A 20272-nucleotide genomic window follows, 5' to 3' on the forward strand; every position below is an offset into this window, starting at 1 on the left:
TGGGGTCACAACTATGACCGGGTGTTTCAACTTATGTCGCCCAATTTTAATGTCCAAGTCTGCCGTCCCCTCAACGGGAATTTCCTTCCCGTCAAAGTTCTGGAGTTGTCCAGGAAGAGAGGTGAGAGGAATTTGGTAATTCTCTCCCCTTCCTGCATTCAGTTCGTCAAAGGCCCTTCTGGACAGAAGGGTAGCTTGAGATCCAGTGTCCACCAGTGCCGAGATTGTACCCTGCCCCTGTACTTGTACCGGGGCATAATATCTTCCCTCCTTCTCCTCAAGGGGGCACAGATAATGTACATTTTTGGACAACTGGTGGGCTAATTTTCTGGTTCTGGACATCGCGAGAGAAGAATTTTGGGCAGAATTCTGTGGAGAGCCTTGGGAATCTGAAAGAAAAATTTGGCAACTGGAGATCAGAGCCATTGTGGGTTCCCCTGGCTCCGGTTCTGGGCCGCCCCCCCTTTTATGGAGGCAGTCACCAGGATGGGTTTGAACCAGGGGATTTTCTTGCGGTTGGTTCTGGGATGAGATGGTGGGCGGTGGTAGCTCAGTCTCCACATCTCCCCAGTCTGGATTTGCATCCCTAGGGACCCATTTTTCTTTGGGAGGAGTTCCCCCCTCTCTGAAGGAGAAGATCCTTTTCCCAGGATCCTCTGAGGATCCCTCTCCCTCAAATTGGAAGACCTGTACCTCCTCCTCAAACTGAGTCTGTTTGGGTCTTTTGTTTCTCCTACCCCCCTCTGCTCCTTAGGAGGCAGACTTTCAGGGGCAAGAGATTTTGTTTCCGGTTCCTGGGTTTCCAGGGGCTGTTTACAAGTGAGGAAGGAAGCTTCCTCCAAGGCTTTACACCCCCCTTCCCCTTGTGCCTCCTCCCTGGGAACCGGTGAGTTATCGGGGTGCTGCCCCGTCATTGTTCTGGAGCACCAGGTCCAGAGTTGGGTGCGTTCTGCGCCGGCATGCCGATCTGAGGGTTCTGCTGAGCCCTCAGTATGTGACCCAGATCCCGCGCCATGTTTTGAACCTGGCGCTCTAACTGGGAAACCCGCTCAGGCTGATACGGGGCCCTGTTTTCTCCCCTGGGCTGATCCCGGGAAGGGTAGCTGTCCCTCCTCTGGTAATACCCCGGGTTGGGAAGATTTGGGTACCCCTCCACCCTTGGCCTCCCCTCTCCCGGATTCAGTGGTCTGGGCTCAGGGAATTGGGGAAAGAAGGATGGATGGTTTTGGGGCTGAAAGTCGGGTGGATATCTGGGGAAAAAGTTCTGCCCAGGGTTTGGTAAATTTCTGCCCTCCTGTGGGAAGTTTGGAGGGAAGTTCCCTGGGTTAGGTGCTTGGCTGGATCCCCCCCCTTGGGCTGGAGGAGTCCACACATAACCCAGGATGGGTCGATTTCCCTTGTAACGGGGACTTACATAATCAGGAGAGCGAGGGACCCCATTTGTGGGGCTGCCTCCTTGGCTCCCTGTCTGTGACTGACCCGAGGACCTCCTGGGCCTAGCATTATTAGGTGCAGGTAGGTTGTTAGGCCCCCCCCATCTCCAAATCCAAAACGGGGGTGACCTTTACCTCTGCCACCTTGGCAGCAGCAGGGGTGCTGTTGGCTTTGGGGTTTTTCTGGGCATTACTTTTGCTATCTATCGGTTTCTGCACCTCATAGATCCGGGTAGCCTGTTCAATGACCCAGTCTAAAGATCTTTTCTCGTGAAAATCCCTCACGAGCTGGGTCATGATATATTTGGGCAAGGCATGGAAAAACGTATTTATAAATTCTCTGCTATCCGTGCGCACCCTTCTTGTGGTCTGTGCAAAAGCACGCTTTAACTCCTGCACAAATTCTTGTGGGGCCTGATCCTCCCCACATTGCAAATTGTAGGCTGCCTTGCGAGCCTCTCGAGGATTTCTGTGAACAGAAAAATGTTTCAAGATGGCCGCCTTATAGGTGGACCATCTTAAATGATTTTGGTCCTCCAGCCCCGCAAAGAAACTGGAGTATTCCGGGGAGAAGGTCCACTTTACATATTGAATACAGCTTTGGCTGTCCTTCAAATGGAAAGTCTCCATCATTTGTTCAAACAACTCTAAGTGCTCCCAAACAGAATACTTAGCGTTCTTATGGTAAGGCGTGATGACGCTCCTGATCGCCTTAATCTGCTTTAAGGGGTCCTTAAGCAAGGCCCTTTTTGCCTTATTGGCCTTTTTGGTTCGGGTAACCCTTGTCCATTCGTCCTCGGACTCAGAGGCACTGCTCCCAGAGGTTCCCGTCTGTTCTTCCAGGTTTTCCCGGATTCTGCGAGCCTGGGAATGGCTGGCAGAATGTGGGGACCTGGTCTCCTGTGTCCTGCGCAGTTCAGAGGAGTCTTCAGATTCCTCCTTGCTGCCAGGATTTGCTGGGTACCCCCCCCCACTGACCTAACTGGGCAGAGGTTTTCAGGATGCCCTTAATGGGCCTATTCTCCCGGGGTTCCCCACTGAATTGCACCATGCTTGGGTGCCCATGCCCAGATGCCCGCCCATCCATTCCTGGGAGGTACTGGCCTATGAGCCCCATGCTTCTGGCTGGATAGTAATCTGCCATCCCTGTGGCCCGGTGCTCATGTGCGCCAGGGGACATGGGGGTGGCAGAGTCCAGGGACTGAGAAAGATAAAGGCCTCTGGTATTAGGGCTCCTGAGGTTATGCTCCTGAGTTTCCCTTTCCCAGCGAACCTGGTCTCTATCCGCCTCTGCTCCCTGTTGCAATGCAAGAGCCTGCATTTGTGCCTTCAGTTCCTCAGTTAAGGCCTTACTAGACTCTATCAGTCTCTCCTGCATCGCTACCTGTTGTTGGAGTCTATCATTGCGCTGGCAGAGAGCCTCATTCTCTCTCTGTGTTTCCTGATTGGTCCTGGAGCACTAGGCCAGTCTTTGCTGCAGGAGGGTTACCTCCTGAGCTGTGTCCCTATTGGCATGCTCCTTTCTTGCTAGAGCATCCTCCACCCTCCTGGTGTGCTCTAACAAGTTCTGGTGTTCTTTTTGGAGGTCACCCAGTCCCTGGTGGGCCAGGTGATTTTCTTCCATTTTCCTTTTTAAATGGCAGACTTCCTGGCCTAAGGCGTCTCTTTCCTGACTAAGAGCCTGCATTTGTGCCGCCAGGTCGTCCCTCTGCCTTTGAAAGGCACCAGCTTTCTGGCGTTCTTCATCAAACTCTGCCTGGGTATCCAGGTCTTTCAAAATCAGCTTGTTGCTCTCTACCTTCACTCTATCTAGATGACTTTGCAGGGTGGCTACCTGCTCCGTGCATGCCCTGTTAAAGTCTAATTGTTGCTCCAGCTTTTTCTGGCTCTGCAGTAAGGAGTCCAAACTGTCTTGGTGCTCCTTCTGCAGGGCCAGAAATCTAGTATCCTGGTCAGCCTTTTCCTGTTGCAGTATATCCATATCCTCCTTTATTTTAGTGATGTACCGTCTGCTGTCATTTTCTGACTCCTGGCTCCTCTGCAGCCTCTGCTCAGAAGAGTCCAGATCAGATTGGGCCTTCTGTAATGCCATCTGTTGCCTATTTGCCAGATTTTGGCTTTCAGCGCATCTATCCTGCATGTCTCCCATGTATAGGTACAGGTATGCTGCTATCCTGGCAATCTTATTGTGTTCCTCTTTGGCTTTAGGAGCCATATATAGTTCACTCAGGGCCACATGTAAGGGACCCTGATCTCTATATATATCTGACCCTGTTTCAGTGACCTGTTGTGTGATGGCCTGCAACCACGCATCCTGGCCCTGTTCGGTCCATTCACCTCTCACAAATAGCTTATGCAAGAGGTGCTCTCTGGCTATTTTCATGTCTACTAAGGTTGTCATTCTAGAGATTGGTCTCTGTCCTGACTTACAGAAGTTTGTATTTTATTTTTGCAGAACAGAACTTTTCTTGGAGTGTCCCTTTTGAGGAGTGCTTTAAAGCGTAACACAGCGTGGTGATCCGACCGCATATGTGTATCTGGTCAGCTGGCATGCTGTATTAATCTGCACAAATGGTAAATCTAACCCAAACGTCCGGCCCGAGCCCCCAATTTGTAAGAGGATTCAATTCAACACTACAGCTAAATCAACGCCTAGTCTATAATACTGAATGAAAACCCTTATTGATATAACTTTATGTCCAGTTCATGCGTTCTGGATGACTACCCTTATATGACACCCCTCTCTTGGAATCCTCCTGACCCCACTGAGCCAAGAAGTAGTTCTGTTTTGCAAGTTAAAGGTTTATTTGATAAATTAAACAATATATATATATAGATATCACGCTTTATAATAAATTAATAATTGAATAGCACACTTAATCTGATATGATAAAGATTAACAACGGAGAATCTGGCACTAGCACACTTCTTGATAATCACTAAGCAGTTGACATGAAATGGATAAGATAGCAACAATACTTTTATGGTTTCCAATGGATGCAATGTGGAATGAAATGCAGTAAAGAAAATAACTTGATAGGATTTCAGCAAAAGACAATGTAATCACTTTCTTGTACAATTTACCCCCCCTTTTATGCAATGCAAGGAAATGGAAGGAAGGCACACAGTTCTCAGAAATGCAATTAAATGTGATTCAGTTAACCCCAGCAAGCTTAGACTACAGAAGTTGGAAACACAGGCAAAATGCTTTGATATGTGCTGGCAATGTAGAAAAAAAATATGCTAAAATACTTTTAATTCCCTCTAGGAGGTTCAGGGTGAGTGAAATCAAGTTAATATTAGTCCAGGCTCACTTTAGCAAGGATCTAGGGTGTAACTAGCAGGTTAAACGAATTTTTAGCAACTGAAAGCAAGAAGCTTCTGTTTTCACACGTGGAGAAATTTGCAAATCGCGGCAAAATTCGCGGGTGCGTTTTTCACGATTACGGCAAGACTAAAGGGGGTAAGAATGCGGTTCTAGGTTCGTAGGAAAGCCACGATTCTCAGCTTTCAGGGGAAAGTTACTGCAAGTCTCTAGCACAAACGGTTGCGGAGATATGAGCGATTAAATAAAGGTCGTTTTTCAGATTTGAAATTTTAAAGTTCAAAAAGACAAGTGCAGCTTGCAACTAGAAAATGACAAGTGACAGCTTTACAAATGACAGGTGACAGTTAGGAGGCAGTTCTACTTAGATTAAAATAGCTTGGATTATATTATTTTAACTAAGAGATTGGTTCTGCACAGTTTTCTAGGTACTCACACTATATTCTTGAGTGAAATGGGCCTCGCCATGGATCTGGTCAGGTTTTAGACGGGACTCTGGTCTCTGCACTGCACAGTGATCTGGGTCTGCTCTCTCTCTGGATTCTGAAGATTGAGGGATTTAAAGTCTGGATCTTTCTGCACAGCTTTCTCTGGAGATTGATGGAGGTAAAGTATGGATTTTCCCGGCAGAGCTTCCAGCTGCAAATGGATTTGAAAGAGTCCCTATCTGTCCTGTCTGTCTGCTTTTATGTGTTTAGAATGTGGGTGTGTTCTAGCATCACTGACCCTACCTCTCTCTCAGCTTCTAATTGGTCAAACTTCCATTTCTCATTTGATTGGGGGAGCTAAGTTGTGTCAGAGTGATGTCATTTTACAGCCTTGCAGAGAGGACACTCCCCAGTCAAATTGCACACATTCTATATTTGATAACAAAAGACATATTTGCAGAGGTACATATTGTTTTAAAATCATATGCACCCCTCACATATCACAGGAGGTATCTCCTGTTCAAACTCTGCTCTTCCTGGGAGCTTGCATTCAGAAATGGCACATATTTCACTTTTTAACTGATTTTGCCATTTCTGACATTGACCCCACTTTACATACATGTGCGCAGGGAGTAGGGACATTAATTGATGAAGTTTCAGATTTTTAAGATGCATACATTTAGAGTAATATCCACTTTTCCGCTAAAACCCCCCTGAACATACCACCGGTTCTAAAAACCTCTTAAACGGTGGGCAGAAAAATCACAAGAATTATGGTATCATTTATAAAATTTTCACATGTCCGCTCTATGAATGATCCATCTTTTTAAAGTTATGTTCTGGCTCCAAAGGGGTGTGGTTTACCCTCAGCACAAGGTTGAATTTCTGGTTTTTCCAGTTCTGCCAAGCCAGCTTGCTCTCACAGGCAGTGCTCCTCCCCTTTCCTTCAGGAGGAAGCCACTTTTTACGACCATTTACGACTCCCGCCAATAAAACATTTGCCTGAGTCAGGACAGGGCTTTGTTCAGAGCTCCTGTATTCTGTGGGGCTCCCCTTAATTCAATTATCAGAGAGATGGCATATCCTTAGTGTGGCCAGCAAAAGGCAGATGGGCCTGGGAACACAGCTGTGACTCAAGTTTCACTCCTGATGGGGGGTAGTTGCCAGGCAGAATTCAGTTCCTTGAGCCAAGTTTCAGATAAAATGTCACTTTTTGTTCCCCAGTTTCTGCATTCAAATAAAACTAAACATTTTTACATATGCAGCTAGAATGCTGAATCTAAGTTTAAAACTATGACATTTAAACAATTTCAACCTTTGTGACACTCAAAAGTAGGTCACCCAGTCAATTTGAACATTTAGATTTGTAGTGTCTTTCAGTCCAAATTTACTTAAACTGCTGAAATCCACAGGTCAGACAGTCTTGTTATAAACCTTCAAGTCACTTCAGAATATAACTTTACATTGGATCCACCTCTCAGTAAGTCTTTCTTTGGCTTGCTTTGGGTTCATCTATTCAGTTTTCTACAAAAAAGTAAAATCTGGTGGTTTTAAAACGCCGGCTTTTGGATAGTGGTGAGTACTGGTACTGCACCCCTTTTTGGGATTTAAGAAAATGAATTCCCAATAGTTATGGGTTTGCTTTTGGCAATCAGCATTGCCATTCCCAATGGTTTCAGACTACTGTGTGGGTAGTCCAATGGTGGTTTTAGGCAGTGTCCTTCTGTGCCCATAACATCGGCAAAAATGAGTGGCAGCCTATTCTTCATGCATTTCCCTGTGCATTTTCTGGGAAGCTCTGGCCATCATGATGTTTTCATGTCAGTACTGCACAGTTTTGAGATAGAGCTCGGATGCATGGGTAAATACATCCCACAGTATCACATACATGTTAGTCCCAGGGGGACTCTCCCATTATTTCCACATAGTCCTCTTGGTCACACAAGTACAGGCATGGTGTTGGTCAGTTCCACCTGGTGATAACTGCTCTGGCTTGTAAACTTCTCTACCCCTAAACCTTTAGGCAGATGCTGGATGCTTGCCTGGGCTCTGTTCTGGGCTTGCCCTACTCAACATGCCCCTGTTAGTAGTTAGTGTTTCTAGCGCCAGCCATTTCCTATCCGTACTCGGTTCCTTAGGGCTGCCATTTTGCCAGGCGCAGAGTGAGGAACCTTTCTGGCATGCACTGGCCCCCACTCACCTATCGGTACGAGGTGTTCGTAGCATGGTGGATCATTTGTGATGGAATCCATGCAACCATACTCTGCGTGCTTCCTAAGCACTCATTAGTCAATGTACTCACCATGCATGTTCACCCCCAACTTTAGTGTGCCATGTGCCTCAGGATGTGCCTTATTGCAGAGTCGCCTCACATGTCAGACAGCCATGCTCACAACATGCATGGGCTGAAACCATGTTATCCTCACATCTAAAGCCCCAAGGCGTCCATATGGGTGTATATGGTCAATACACGTTCATGTCAGAGTGAGTGTTCTGAAAATGAAATGAACACCCAGCCCAGTATGCATTATGTATTTTGTGATTTTATATACAACCCTTTTATAGGAGACATATTTGTCAAATATTCAGACTAGTGGTCATCCTTGTATCCCCTAAATGCACTTTGATTTTATGCAAAGCATCCAGGGACCCTCATTGGCCCTTTTAGACCCCTCCCCTTTTTTCATATGGGATTTCAAAAAAGTACAATGGTAGTGTTCCAGACTTTCCATCGTTAAATTATATATAACCTGTAGGAAAGTAATGCATATGTTTACTCTAGGTTTTTATAATGTGCTTTGCTCAGGAAGACAAGTGCACCATTGTCTTAAGAGTTCAATATATGCTGGAAGTGATCATTAGAAATGAATGCTGTAAAATGTAAAAAACAAAAAAAGGGCAATTTAAGAAGTTAGAATAATGAAATACTTTCCTTTTTTCAAGAAAATTGTTTATTTTGAAGAACATGTGCACCATAATGTCTCCCAAAATGTCCTTCCCTCTTGAAAAGGTAGTGTTCAGACAAAAATCATTGATCGGTTACACCTGTAATCACCAAGGCAATGTGCCAGAATGCCAGCCCCCCCCACAGAGACTATCCTCACCCCTTCATCTCTCCCCCTATACCCCTCAGAGCCAACGACAATACCAAGCCGGTTTCCACCTCAGCGGATGACGCTGTTGTTGTTGCTCTCATACTACTTAAACCATAAAAAAAACCAGCACCCCTTTCTTCAAAATATCTGTGTTTTTCTCTGGTTGCAACGTTGCCAGCAATGGCTGAACTGGCTCTACCAAACTCGTAACAGACAACGCAACTTTCACAGGAAGAGAAAGGTAAAGGTACAAGGAGAAACAAAGAGAGACAGAGAATGAAATAGTGCAGAGAAAGGACAGAGGGGGCGAGAAATAGCGAGAAAGAGAGATTGACGTAGGATTCGCCAGGTACAGATAATAGTGTAAAAGCTCTGGTAATTGCTTTTGGATTTTGGATATTTGGGATTCAAAACCTCAGGCTCCGCCTGGCACATGTGTGGCCTCACTTGTGAGCACTGTGCTTTGGTAATCGAGGCCTTGCTGATTGAAGTTTTAATTAAACTTAATTTTATAAAAGCAGCCTCCTCGACAAACACTGATTGAAAAGAAAAACTGACACTCACCTGTATGTCTGGTGGTTTTGAGACTGCATTTTCCTGAGACTCCTTTTCTTCCGTGATCCCTGATTGCGTCTCACTCTTGTCTGAAAAGGTATACAGAACAGGTTGTTTCAGTGCCTAATTGTTGACAGAGCCATCTCCCATAGCTATTTCTCTAACGTATGGCCTCTGTTATGAGATGTGTTATACTTGCGATGAAACAGTAGTCATGTGTAGTGGAAATTTGGTTGTGTAAGTGCATGGTGGAAACATCATCAAAGCATATGTTCATATTGGGAAATACACACATTTGTTGTGTCACTAAATCTGTATACATATGTACTTACTTCCCTGTGCTAAATGCGTTGTTGGTCCTGTGTTCATCATTGTCTGGTTAGAAGGTATAGCCAAGGGCATTATAGTATACATTGTAAAAGGGGAAATGGCAAGGCTATACACTCCTACCCTCATCAATATATTTACCAACATGAGATATTATTGTGACGGAATGACTACTGCTCTGAAGGAATACAGAGATGAGTAGTGCATCAAACCCTTACTCAGCCCCACACTCCTAATACATCTGCAATAATCCCAATTCTAGAGGTAAAACAGGCACAACATGAATGGTATATCTCCTTCGCCTCTGAGGGTTGCATGGGCAGAATATGCTCTTCAGGAGGGATGTGAGCTAGGAAAGAAGCATCTGAAGTACAATGTTACTGTGATACTAAAATAAAGAAAACGTCCAATAAATGTTCTATAAAAATGTAACTTAAAATACCAACACACAAATAATAAAATTAACCCAACCTTGTCAAGGAAGACACAGAGGATGCAGACTTTGAGATGAAAGGGGCACCACAGATCTGAAGACAGGGATAGACAGACAATAGATTCTGAAGCAGGTTTCACTTTCAAGAATATGTTTCAAAAGTATATGGAGTGGGGTCCTACATTGTCAATAGTGTCCTTAAGACCAGGCTCCGGGGACAGAATCACTCTGAATATCTGTATCTTCTTCTTGGGGGGGCATGACAGTGTTGAGCTGTGCTTCTTAGCGCTTTCGATGGGCCGAGTCAACATTGGGACAGTCATTTCGAGGGCACCCAATGGATCGAGTTAGATTTGAGATGGTGAAGTCTGTTCGACACAGTCTAGCGATGTGATGCATTCAGCAGCAGAGATCAACTTGAATCGGTTGAACTAGATGCGGACAATGGTTGATATGGTTGAGTCAGTTCGACAAGTTACAGCGATTTAGTCCAGTTCTGCAGTGGTGATTGGATTGAAAACGATGGGAGTGCATGCAGGCGATGTTTGAGTGAGCAGCTTAATGGCTCGAAGCATTTAGAAAAGCGCTTAGTGTCAAAGCGAACTCTGTAGGTCTTGCCCAGAGCTTTGCCCCTTTGTTGCTGGGGAACACTTCCAATGGTCTCCAGGGATAAGGCAAGTTCTTCTTCTGCCTTTCCCAGCCAGGAAGGCGTCCAGTAGGCAGAGTCCTGGGTACTAGAGTCCAGACAAACCTTGGTCTAACAATAGGTGACTACAAATGGTCCTCTGTAGTCGTGGAGTAGTGGGTATTGCTCCATCCAAGGAGTTTTTTTATCTTCACCTCTATGGCAAAGGACTTTGGGCAATGATACTTTAATAATGTTCCAGGTGAAACCTTCTTCTTGTGATCCAAACAAGATTCAATTAATGGAGTGGGATGTCTCAAGACTCATGTTATTTTTTTGCACAGAATATTGGTCACTTTCAAGCCTTCTGTAAGGGTTCAATACTAGCTGTTGTGAAAAGGGTCTTTGCCTGGTAATGTATTCCCAGAGTGCTTTGTCTGCATGATGTGGGGGGCACAGGAAGTGAGAGTGGCCGAAGAAATCCCAAGATGGTGGCACGTCTCTCTTGACAGTAAGTTTTCTTCTTGGCTATTCTTGACCGCCCCCCTGCCCCACCCCTCTACTTGCCTCCCTTACATCAAATACACACCAGTAAATACCATCCCGGTGTGACCTTTCCATTGTGCTGGAAAGGCTTTCCTTTGAAACACTGGTGTGCTACTTACTCCCTGGGGGTATATCGTGTTCTCTTGGGAAGGTGACAAGCTTTGCCAGGAGAGAACAAACAGAGCTTCGATGGTTGGACCCAATGGTCTGTTATGTGTGTACTCCTGCCACAATTTCCAAGCTCCTGGTAAGTCAGGCAGGACAACAAATGACCCACTAATCACAGTGTTAGTGGTTGGGCTGCCTTTGGCAGACTAGGGATTGACATTGTGGTTCCTTTAAATGCCCAAACCACCTGAGGGACCCGGTTCATTTTGGCAGCAGTAGAATATACCACACGGTACCCCTGAGTAGCAGCCTACTATTGGGCAAAGGCTCCAATGGGGATATTCTCTTGTGTGGGGTTCCCCAAACAATTCATTATGGACCAGGGCTGCAACCTCATAGCAGTATATATATATATATCAAGGCAATTTGGGAGTATTGCAGAGTTACTTATAATTTCTCTACAGCTTTCACTCTACAAACCAGTGGACTTGTGGTAAGATTTAAGAAGACCCACAAAGGCATGATAGGTGGCTTGGAGGAGCATCGGAGGTGAAAGTGGGATGTTCTCCTGGCTTGCCTACTGTTTGCCTACAGAGAGATGCCACGGAATGCAGTAGGGTTCAGTCCCTTTGAGCTTCTGTTTGGCCATCCTATTAAGGGTCCTCTAAATCTTATGAGGGAAGAATGGGAGGGTAGCCCCAGAAGTACATCCATGACATAGTGTATTAAGATCTTAGGTTGTAGTCTCTAATGGCCCAGTACATGGAACAGTCCAGGAAGAATTTGAAGGCCCGGTAGTAATTCATTAAATACAGGCATGATCAGAAGGCCAAAGTGACAAAATACACTAAATGCCAATTGGTCTAGGTAGTGGAACCTCTTAACCTTAGTGCACTTCAAGATAAGTGAACTGGATGGTTCTGAAAAAGACCAGTGTTTGGAAAAGGGAGTTCAACTACTTCAGTGATACAAAGGCTCCTTCAAAGACACATAGGGTCTTTCATGTCAACCGGCTGACACAACATTAGAGGGGTATGCTTGATGCTGGCTCTGGGGACTGACTGTGAGCCTGAGGAGGAGACTGATCCCCCCCAGACTTGCTACACACTGATGTCACAGTTGGGTCTATACAGGGTGTGCAAATCTCCTTTGAACTGACAATTGCAAGAACGCAAGCGGCTGCTGGGCCAGTTTTTTAAGGTATTTCTCACTGACTCCAGTGTTCATGATATTGACACAGGAGACAGAAAGCCAGTGAAAAGTAGAATTCATGGAATGTCTCATAAGTTGAGGAACACCATCAGTGAGGAAGCCTGCAAGATGTTGGCACTTGGGGTCATTGAGTCACCCTATAGCTTGTGGGCTAGCCCTGAAGTGCTGGTTCCTAAAAGGTCCAGCAATGGGACAGCTGAAGGTCATGTTTGTCTTGACTACAATGGGCTTAATTCTGTGACCAAGACAGATGAGCACACCTTACCATGTACAGTTGAACTCATTGATAAGTTAGGCACTGCCAAGTACATGAGTATCTTTGACTTCACTGCCGGGTACTGGCAGATTGTTCTGGCTGACAACAGAGAGTTCTGCATTTTCAACCCCAGAAGAGCTATAAAACACTCATGCCACCCTTCAGAGGATGGGTAACCAGGTGATATCTAGCTTGCAAAGTTCAGATTTGCCTATTAGATGATATTTCTGTATTTAGGCACTCCTGGGAAGACCACATTTACCATCTGAAACAGGTGCTGATTATCAAGACTTCAAAGTACCAGATAGCACATGGTACAGATTTAGTGCAGTCGAACACAGAAGGTGTTGAACAGCCAATTGCCTACATAAGCATGTGACTGACAAAGAGAGAGAAACTGGGAGACAATTTTAAAAAAAGGTATTTGCCATAGTGTGGGCCATTTGCAAGTTGCAGTTTTGTGTCTACTTTTACTGTCAAAACAGAGTGCACCACTCTCCAGGGGTTAATGGCTATTCAGGGAGGAATCAAAAGCTTTTGCGATAGACTATATGCTTAGAAAGATTGAATATGGACATACAGCATATGCCTGGAACTCTAAATTGCAGGTGGCCTTAGAAGATACTTTTGCCTTGAGGATGAGACAGGCCCTTAGAAGGATTTGCTTAAGCATTTTTATCTGTTGGGTGTGTGACAGAATGCCATCTGTGTGGGTAGGCAATCCTGAGCTTGTTTAACCTTTGTAACACAAAGTGATTCTGGCAATTCTGCCTCAGAAAGTGGGCTCTGCTAATCAGGCTCCCTTTTGTAATTCTCCATGCTGAAAGCTATAATGCAAACTTGTTACTCTGCTGGAACGGTCTACTGGCATCCCAAACAGCTACCCTGAGGTTTGGCAACATGGCAGTAATAGAGTGACAAGTGCATTCCTGCATACAACCTGCTGGAACCCAAAGGTCCAATATCCAGGGGCTGTCCTTGACTGTGGGCCACCCTGATCCAATATATATAACTGTATGCCCCAGAGGTCGGTTGGCATATTAGTAAACTAATATAAGCTGTACATGGTTTGATATGGTGGCCTGTTGCAATATACCGTTATACTGGCCAAACCCTTTTTAATGTCATTTTATTGTCAACTTGGTGTGTAGTGACTTACTCAACTGTCCGATTTTTCTGTGCTTCATTCTTGGGCTAGGTTTCACCCATTCCTTAACCTTTAAGCCCATTTTAGGTAAATAGAAATGTACAGACAAGCTCTGAGCTTTCTTTGTCATTCCTATGTGACTTGCCAAAGGAATGTTGTGAGCCAAGACCAATAGGAATCTCCTAGGGCAATGGGGAACAGCTCATGTCCGGTGCCACGATGCCTCAAAATTCTTGGTCTCACTGTACAGGAGATAATTCACCCTATATCTTGAAAAACCCAGGGGGCTTGACCTGAGGCTGTTTCTCTGACGGCTTTTGCAGGCCTACAAGAGTAGGACAGTCTCACTGTGCCTGGCAAAAAACATACTGGCCCTCATTACGACCCTGGCGGAAAGTGACTGACCGGACCGCCACAGCGTAAATAGCGTTTCCGCCATTGCACGAAGGAGCAAAGTGCGGCCCATTCCGACCCATCGGGCACGAGCACCACGGCATGGCGGAAGTGCAAAGTCCGCGATGGCGGAAATGACCCCAAAACGGCCCACACCGCCGCCGTACGGCGCCCTAGGTGCAATACCGCCACCCATCACAGCGGACACTGCAGTGTGCGCCTACCGGAAAGTACGGTGACCGTTAAAATACGGAAACGGAAGTAAAAACATGGGCCCGGAACGGGAAACATCCCGCCGTACACCTATAAAACCACTAAAACCACACAACCACCAAAAACACTACCCTGAGACACACCCCAACCCGTCATCCACCCTAGCGAAACCAAGAAAAATGGGAAAAGTAGCGAAGAAAGCGTGCGACCGCAAGCGGCAGGTCCACTACTCCCGTGAGGAACTCACCGTGCTAACAGAGACCCTCCAGGAGAATGCTGCCGTCGTCTTCTCCACGCAAATGACCAGGACGGCACTTGCAAACAAGAAGGCCATATGGGCTCTGGTGGCACAGCGGGTAAGTGCGGTGGGGACCGCACCCCGCACCCCACAGCAATGCCGAAAGCGATGGGACGACCTGCGGATACGCGTCCGCAGCATACTCTCTGCCAACCGCAACATTGCCACAGCCACCGGGGGAGGTCCTGAATCACCCATCAAGTTGACCCCCTGGGAAGAAATCTGTGCCTCCACCATCGGAATGGAGAGCATAGAGGGAGTCGGAGGGATGGAGAAAGGAGTGCAGACATCCGAAGATTCAGGTAGGTGGGCCAGATAAAACAATGCCAAATCCACAAAGTCCATCCATGTGAAGTACCATGTGTCCACATAGTGCAACAGAAACACATGTCCAGGAGAACGTCCACACACATCGGCCTGATAGCGCACGTTAAAACCCACAATAAATACATAAATAATTAAAAACCCCTAAAACACGCACTACACGTGCAGCAGGCACACCCTAACTGCAGGCTGCCAAACAACTGCACCCTCACTCCACACACAAATGAAAGCACCTCCAAGGCCCCGACCCAAATCACCCTCAGGTACCACCCCAATGCATGTGATACAATGCCATTCCAATTCCCACAGACCCATCAATAACCCTCGCCCTCCTTTACTCCACCACAGGGTCCGATCCAAACGACGAGCATCAGGACACCCCTACCAGCACACCTGCAAAGAGGGCCAAGACCAACGGCCAAAGACCCTCCACCTCAGCTGCACGCATCAAGACACGGCAGCAGCACAAATCAGGTGGCAGCACAGAGGAGGGAACATCAACAGGCACCCCAGCAGCCAGCATGCCCACAACACCACCACCACAGGTCCCCCCAACGGATGCCACAGAAGGCACTGCCTCTGGTGGCAGCAGCACCATAGGTGACACCCCATTGATGGCAGCATGCTCCGACACAGAAGACGGGGATGTCGAAGTCAGATCCATCCATGACCTGTCCCAATCCCCCTGTCTGTCCCATCCCGTACAACATGAGGATGCCACGCAGGGGCACCCACAAGACGACGACTGGCCATCCCCCACAAGCCCTGTGGCAAGGCAACATGAGGTCCACAGCCCCTCTGTGACACCCCCGCAAATGGCCATGGCCCAGCAGAGGCAACAGTCCCTCGACCAGTTAATCGTGCAACAGCAGCAACTGGCCACGCTCCTCAAGGACCATGCCGATGAATGTGGGGGCACTAAGGCAGACATAGAAACATCAACTGAGACACTTAGGGCAGAAATGGAGAGAGGTACAGAGACACTAAGGGCACAAATGGAGAGTAGCACCGAGAGCCTGAGAGTCCAAATGGAGAGAAGCACCGAGAGCCTGAGGGGGGAACTGCATGCGACGTCCAAGGACGTATGTGCCGAACTTGCCGCAGTGCGCCGTGTGCTCACTGAGCTCTCGCAGACCCTTAGGGACATGCATGGACGTGAGCAGGCAGAGACATCATCCGTTGCAAGTTCCGTCCAGGGCAGCCCCCAACGTAGATCTGGGAGGAACCTGCGCTCCACAGGCAGGGGTGCCCCTGATACCCGCAGAGGGGGCTTGCAATAGCGACTGCCCACTGACAATGAGCATCTTTGGACACTGGTGTTCGGGGGGGAGGTAGGAGGGTGGAGGGGGTGTGTTGGGCTCACTTGGGTGGCGGGTCGATAGGGTGTTTAACATGATATCACATATGCCATAAACAGTGCACGATCAACCAATGAGATGTGTGGACATTGATCTTTGTGTACTAGGCCATCATAGGCGTACAGTCCATATTGTGCATGTCCCAGACACACACAGTGCCACGAGTCCCGTGTCCATGTATCAGCCACCAGGCGTGAGTGCTAGAAGCATACATCAATGAGATGCTGACGAATGTCACGGCCCTCCGGTGCCTCGCAGACTCCTTGAGGTGCTGCCACATCCCCACCCTCATCATGACCATCATCAGGTGCTTGCAGTTCTGCGTCAGGGGGCATGGGCACATTTCTACGTACGCACATGTTGTGGAGCATGACACATGCCATCACCATCTTTGCAACCTTCTCATGGCGGTACAGGAGTGCCCCGCCAGACCTGCTGAGGCAGCGGAAACGACCCTTCAGTAGGCCGAATGCCTGTTCAATGACTACACGGGTACGTGAGTGGGCATGGTTGTAGTCCTCCTCATGCTGGTCCCGTGGGTTCCGGACTGGTGTGAGGAGCCATCTCTTCATTGGATATCCAGCATCACCTGTATGTGGACGAGAAACGTATGATGTGGAATGCCATTGCTACGTACGCACACCCCCCCCCCCTTCCTGCCAGGTCATTGCTGAATCACATACCCCACATTATCATGCATGTAATGAGACTCACCGAGTAGCCAGGATCTGTTCCCTGCGTGTCGCTCCATGTAGCGTGGTATTGTAGAGTTCCTCAAGACCATAGAATCATGGGTTGATCCAGGGAATCGGGCACAACAATGTGTAATGATCCTGTTGGAGTCACACACCATTTGTACATTCAGGGAATGAAATTGTTTTCGGTTGCGGTACTGGGCCTCCATGGCATGTGGGACGACCAATTCCACATGGGTGCAGTCGATGGCACCAATGCAACCCGGTATGCCGGCAAGTGCATGGAATCCCACTTTTGTGTTGGTAATTTCCTGCTCCGAGCGTGGTAGAGAGATGTAGTCGTCTGCGTGCTGCAGGAGGGCATCGAGCACTTGCAATAGTGTCCGTGAGAACAGTGGCTGAGAAATGCCATGCAACTGTCCGACTGTGTGCTGGTAGGTGCCTGTGGCCAGGAAGTGTAGTACAGACACCACCTTCAGTAGGGGTGGGATGGCGGTTGGGCTATCTATCATGCTGACAAGGTCAGCCTGTGTCATGTCCACAATGGCGGCTATGGTGTCCCGGTCCAGACGGTAGAGGGTGTGGATCTGCTCATCAGTGAGGTTGAACGGATGTGCTCGGAGGCGTGGGATTGCGGGCTGCCTGCGTGGTGGTGGTGGCTGTGCTGGCGGCCCTTGCTGGCCCTGCCTTGGCCTCCTCCTCCTCCTGCGTCTCCTCCGTGCGGCCGGTTGTAGTTGGTGTTCGTCTTCTTCTTGGAGTTGGAGTACTTGCAGTGCTATCATGTCCCCCAGGGCCAACATCGCGAGTCCTGCCGGTAGCATTTCGGTGTGGTTGTGGGAGGAGACTGGGTGTGCAATTTATGTGTTTTCAGGCTGTATGGCCTCCACCTGTGGTGATTCATTCCACCTGTGCAAACTGCTCTCCCCTTTGGCCGAGCACGTCCCGCACACAACGCTGCAATTCGAGGAATGGCATCTTGCTATTGCAATCATGTATTTGTACCCGATGGCCGTGTAACATTGGTTGATATGTTCATTCTGCTGTGGTCCCATTGTTTCACGTACTATCTGTGCAGTCGCGCACAGACTTGTGAAGGGTCAGTGGTACGTAGTACTCGAGTAACGGTGGGCCCTCATGCATCACTGTACCGAGTTGCAACGACGGGCGGGGCGTCCCATTTGTGGGTGAAGGCAGTTGCCATTTTCACACACAGCCGCACTAGATGGATTAATTAGTGATTTCAAACGGCCACAGATGCCTCTTCGACGTGATGTTGCAAATGAGGAATTCGAAGGGCGGCGCTTTCGGTTTTCAGCTAGCGGCGAGGAAATGCCCACAGGTCTGACTGCAAATATAACGTTCTATTGTTCAATGTCCTTGAGACAGGGGCCATGGCGAGGATGCAATGATTGATATGAATGGTTTGGGATGCGCAATAGCGACGTGGGCGATGAGGCCGGACGTTCCCAAATACATGTTACTTCACTACACTGGAATTACGGGCAGGGGCACTGTGGATTTTGCAGGCTGCATAACGCACAGACTCAATGGATATTTCTAATGTTATGTGAGTAAATATTCAGGCGTTTTAATCCCGGGATGAGGGAATGATGAATGGATGCATGGGCAGGTGATTTGATACAGAGTTTGCCATGTACAGGGCTTCTTGGAATCTATCCGCCTCCCCTGCGCTATGTGATGCAGGGCTGCCATAGTGGGACCATCGTCTATCTGGCCTTGTTGAGCCCTCCCTGTCTCGACGCGCCCTCAGACACTTGTGTCCATGCACGTTACCAATCCCATCTGATGGATTCTGTTTTGACAGACGCATGCACAGGTACACTCGTTTGTGATGGTGTTTACACCTCGATATAGATGGTTATGAGTCGCAAGTGGTTTTGGGGTGGTGATGATCCTTTGGAGTGGGCTAGCATGCATATGGCTGTGGATTTAGTGTGATCATTGAAGTGAGTTGTTCGAATGTAGTTCTGATGGGCATTCTATTCTTTTTCTTTTCTTTTGGTTGACAGGTATCTCCTCCCCTTTTGCCACTGCCATCTGTATGCCACTCCTGCAGATGGCTTTTACTCCCGACACCTGCTGCTTCGTGTTAATCAGTGGAGCAGCATTACGATCTTATGGGACGATCGCCAATGGGCCACATGCCCTTACGCAGTACTAGTGGCTCGGAGCAACATTTCGGCCTTTCAGCTGGACTAGTGCCTCCCCATTGGGACGGCCCTGCGGTTCTGTGCGCTTCCATGTTGCCTTTTCGTACGTGAATGTGGCTCTGTGTACCATGATGGAACAGGTCGTCACACAAGTAGTGGCTGGTCATTTCTTGCGGATGCAGCCCACGATGGTGAAATGTGTTTTGGAGTTCATGGCCTAATGGCTGTATGGGCTTGGTGATTTTGTTGTGCATTAAATTTCTATTATGATTTGGCCCGTGTAGCGTTCTTCTTTGCAAGTGATGTGGCATATTCCTATTTGGGGAGCGATGTATTGTGAGGAGATCTGCATTGGGTTCCAGCTTCGGAGTTTAGTTGCGTGGTACTGTACTGGGCGCGTTTGCCTACGAAGCCCAGTGAGGTCAGGGATGGGGGCTGCCAATATGACTGTTTGAATGTTGTCATGCTCAGGGGCGGGGGATTGGGTTTTGTGTAACAGATGCCGGTCAGCCAGGTGGACTGGTGGAATGATGTGATTTTCGGAATGTTGCTGGTCACAGGTGCCTGTGTTTGCGTGCGTTTCGGGGGGGGGGGGACTGTGGTCATGTCCATTGGATTGGCTTCTGTATTCGTGCCATCTGTGCCCTGCAGCTCCCATTGGCCCCTCTTGTGTTTCTTTTGTTCGTTGGCATGCATGGGTGACTTGTACATTTCACTGGTTGCATTGTGACTTCATTGCACCTACGGGGAGTTGTACTTTGTGGGCAGGGAGCGGTGTACAGGCACTCAGTGGGGCCGTTTACGGTTGATTCGCGATGCCGTACTTCTCACCATGGCGGAATGGTACATTCCGCCATGCTTGATGGCGTTAGGTACATGTCCGCTAGGGTCGGAATTGTCGTACCCTTGCGCCATGGTGGTGTTTACGGTTTGGCATGGCGCGCGCGTGCTTGGTGCAGTTAGCGTTGGCGTTCACTACGGTGTCGCTAATGGCTTCGTACTTTGCGGTGACGGGTCATAGTCGCACCGAGCGCTATTCGATGGCGGTATTGCATTTCCGCCATCGTTTTCCGAATTCCGCCAGGGTCGTAATGAGGGCCACTGACTTGGGCCTCCAGCTGGTGACATCTCACTCATTTCTGGCAGGCCCATAGGCCTGATGGCACTGTGTCCACCATTCCAGGTCCCTTTTCTACACCAGTAGGTAAACCTGAGATCACTGAGTAATGTGCTACAACAGTAGTCATTTCAGTGGCCACTGGAACTTGTGGTAGATCAGGAAACGGAAATGGTGGTATTTTTAGCAGACTTTCCTTTATTCACACTCAAA

The 20272-nt window shown here is 48.0% G+C and overlaps 1 protein-coding gene across 8 annotated transcripts in view; it reads right to left on the reverse strand.

The window, feature by feature from the left end:
• CHD5 (chromodomain helicase DNA binding protein 5) overlaps nucleotides 1-20272 on the reverse strand; it is a 2731226-nt gene that overhangs the window by 908635 nt on the left and 1802319 nt on the right. For all 8 annotated transcript variants that reach the window (XM_069610277.1, XM_069610279.1, XM_069610280.1 and 5 more), the window contains one exon: nucleotides 8846-8925. In XM_069610277.1, coding sequence (XP_069466378.1) covers nucleotides 8846-8925 — 80 coding nt within the window. The remainder of the gene's footprint in view (nucleotides 1-8845; nucleotides 8926-20272) is intronic.

This window comes from Ambystoma mexicanum, chromosome 8 (assembly GCF_040938575.1).
Source record: "Ambystoma mexicanum isolate Mex_15411 chromosome 8, UKY_AmexF1_1, whole genome shotgun sequence".
NCBI lineage: Eukaryota > Metazoa > Chordata > Amphibia > Caudata > Ambystomatidae > Ambystoma > Ambystoma mexicanum.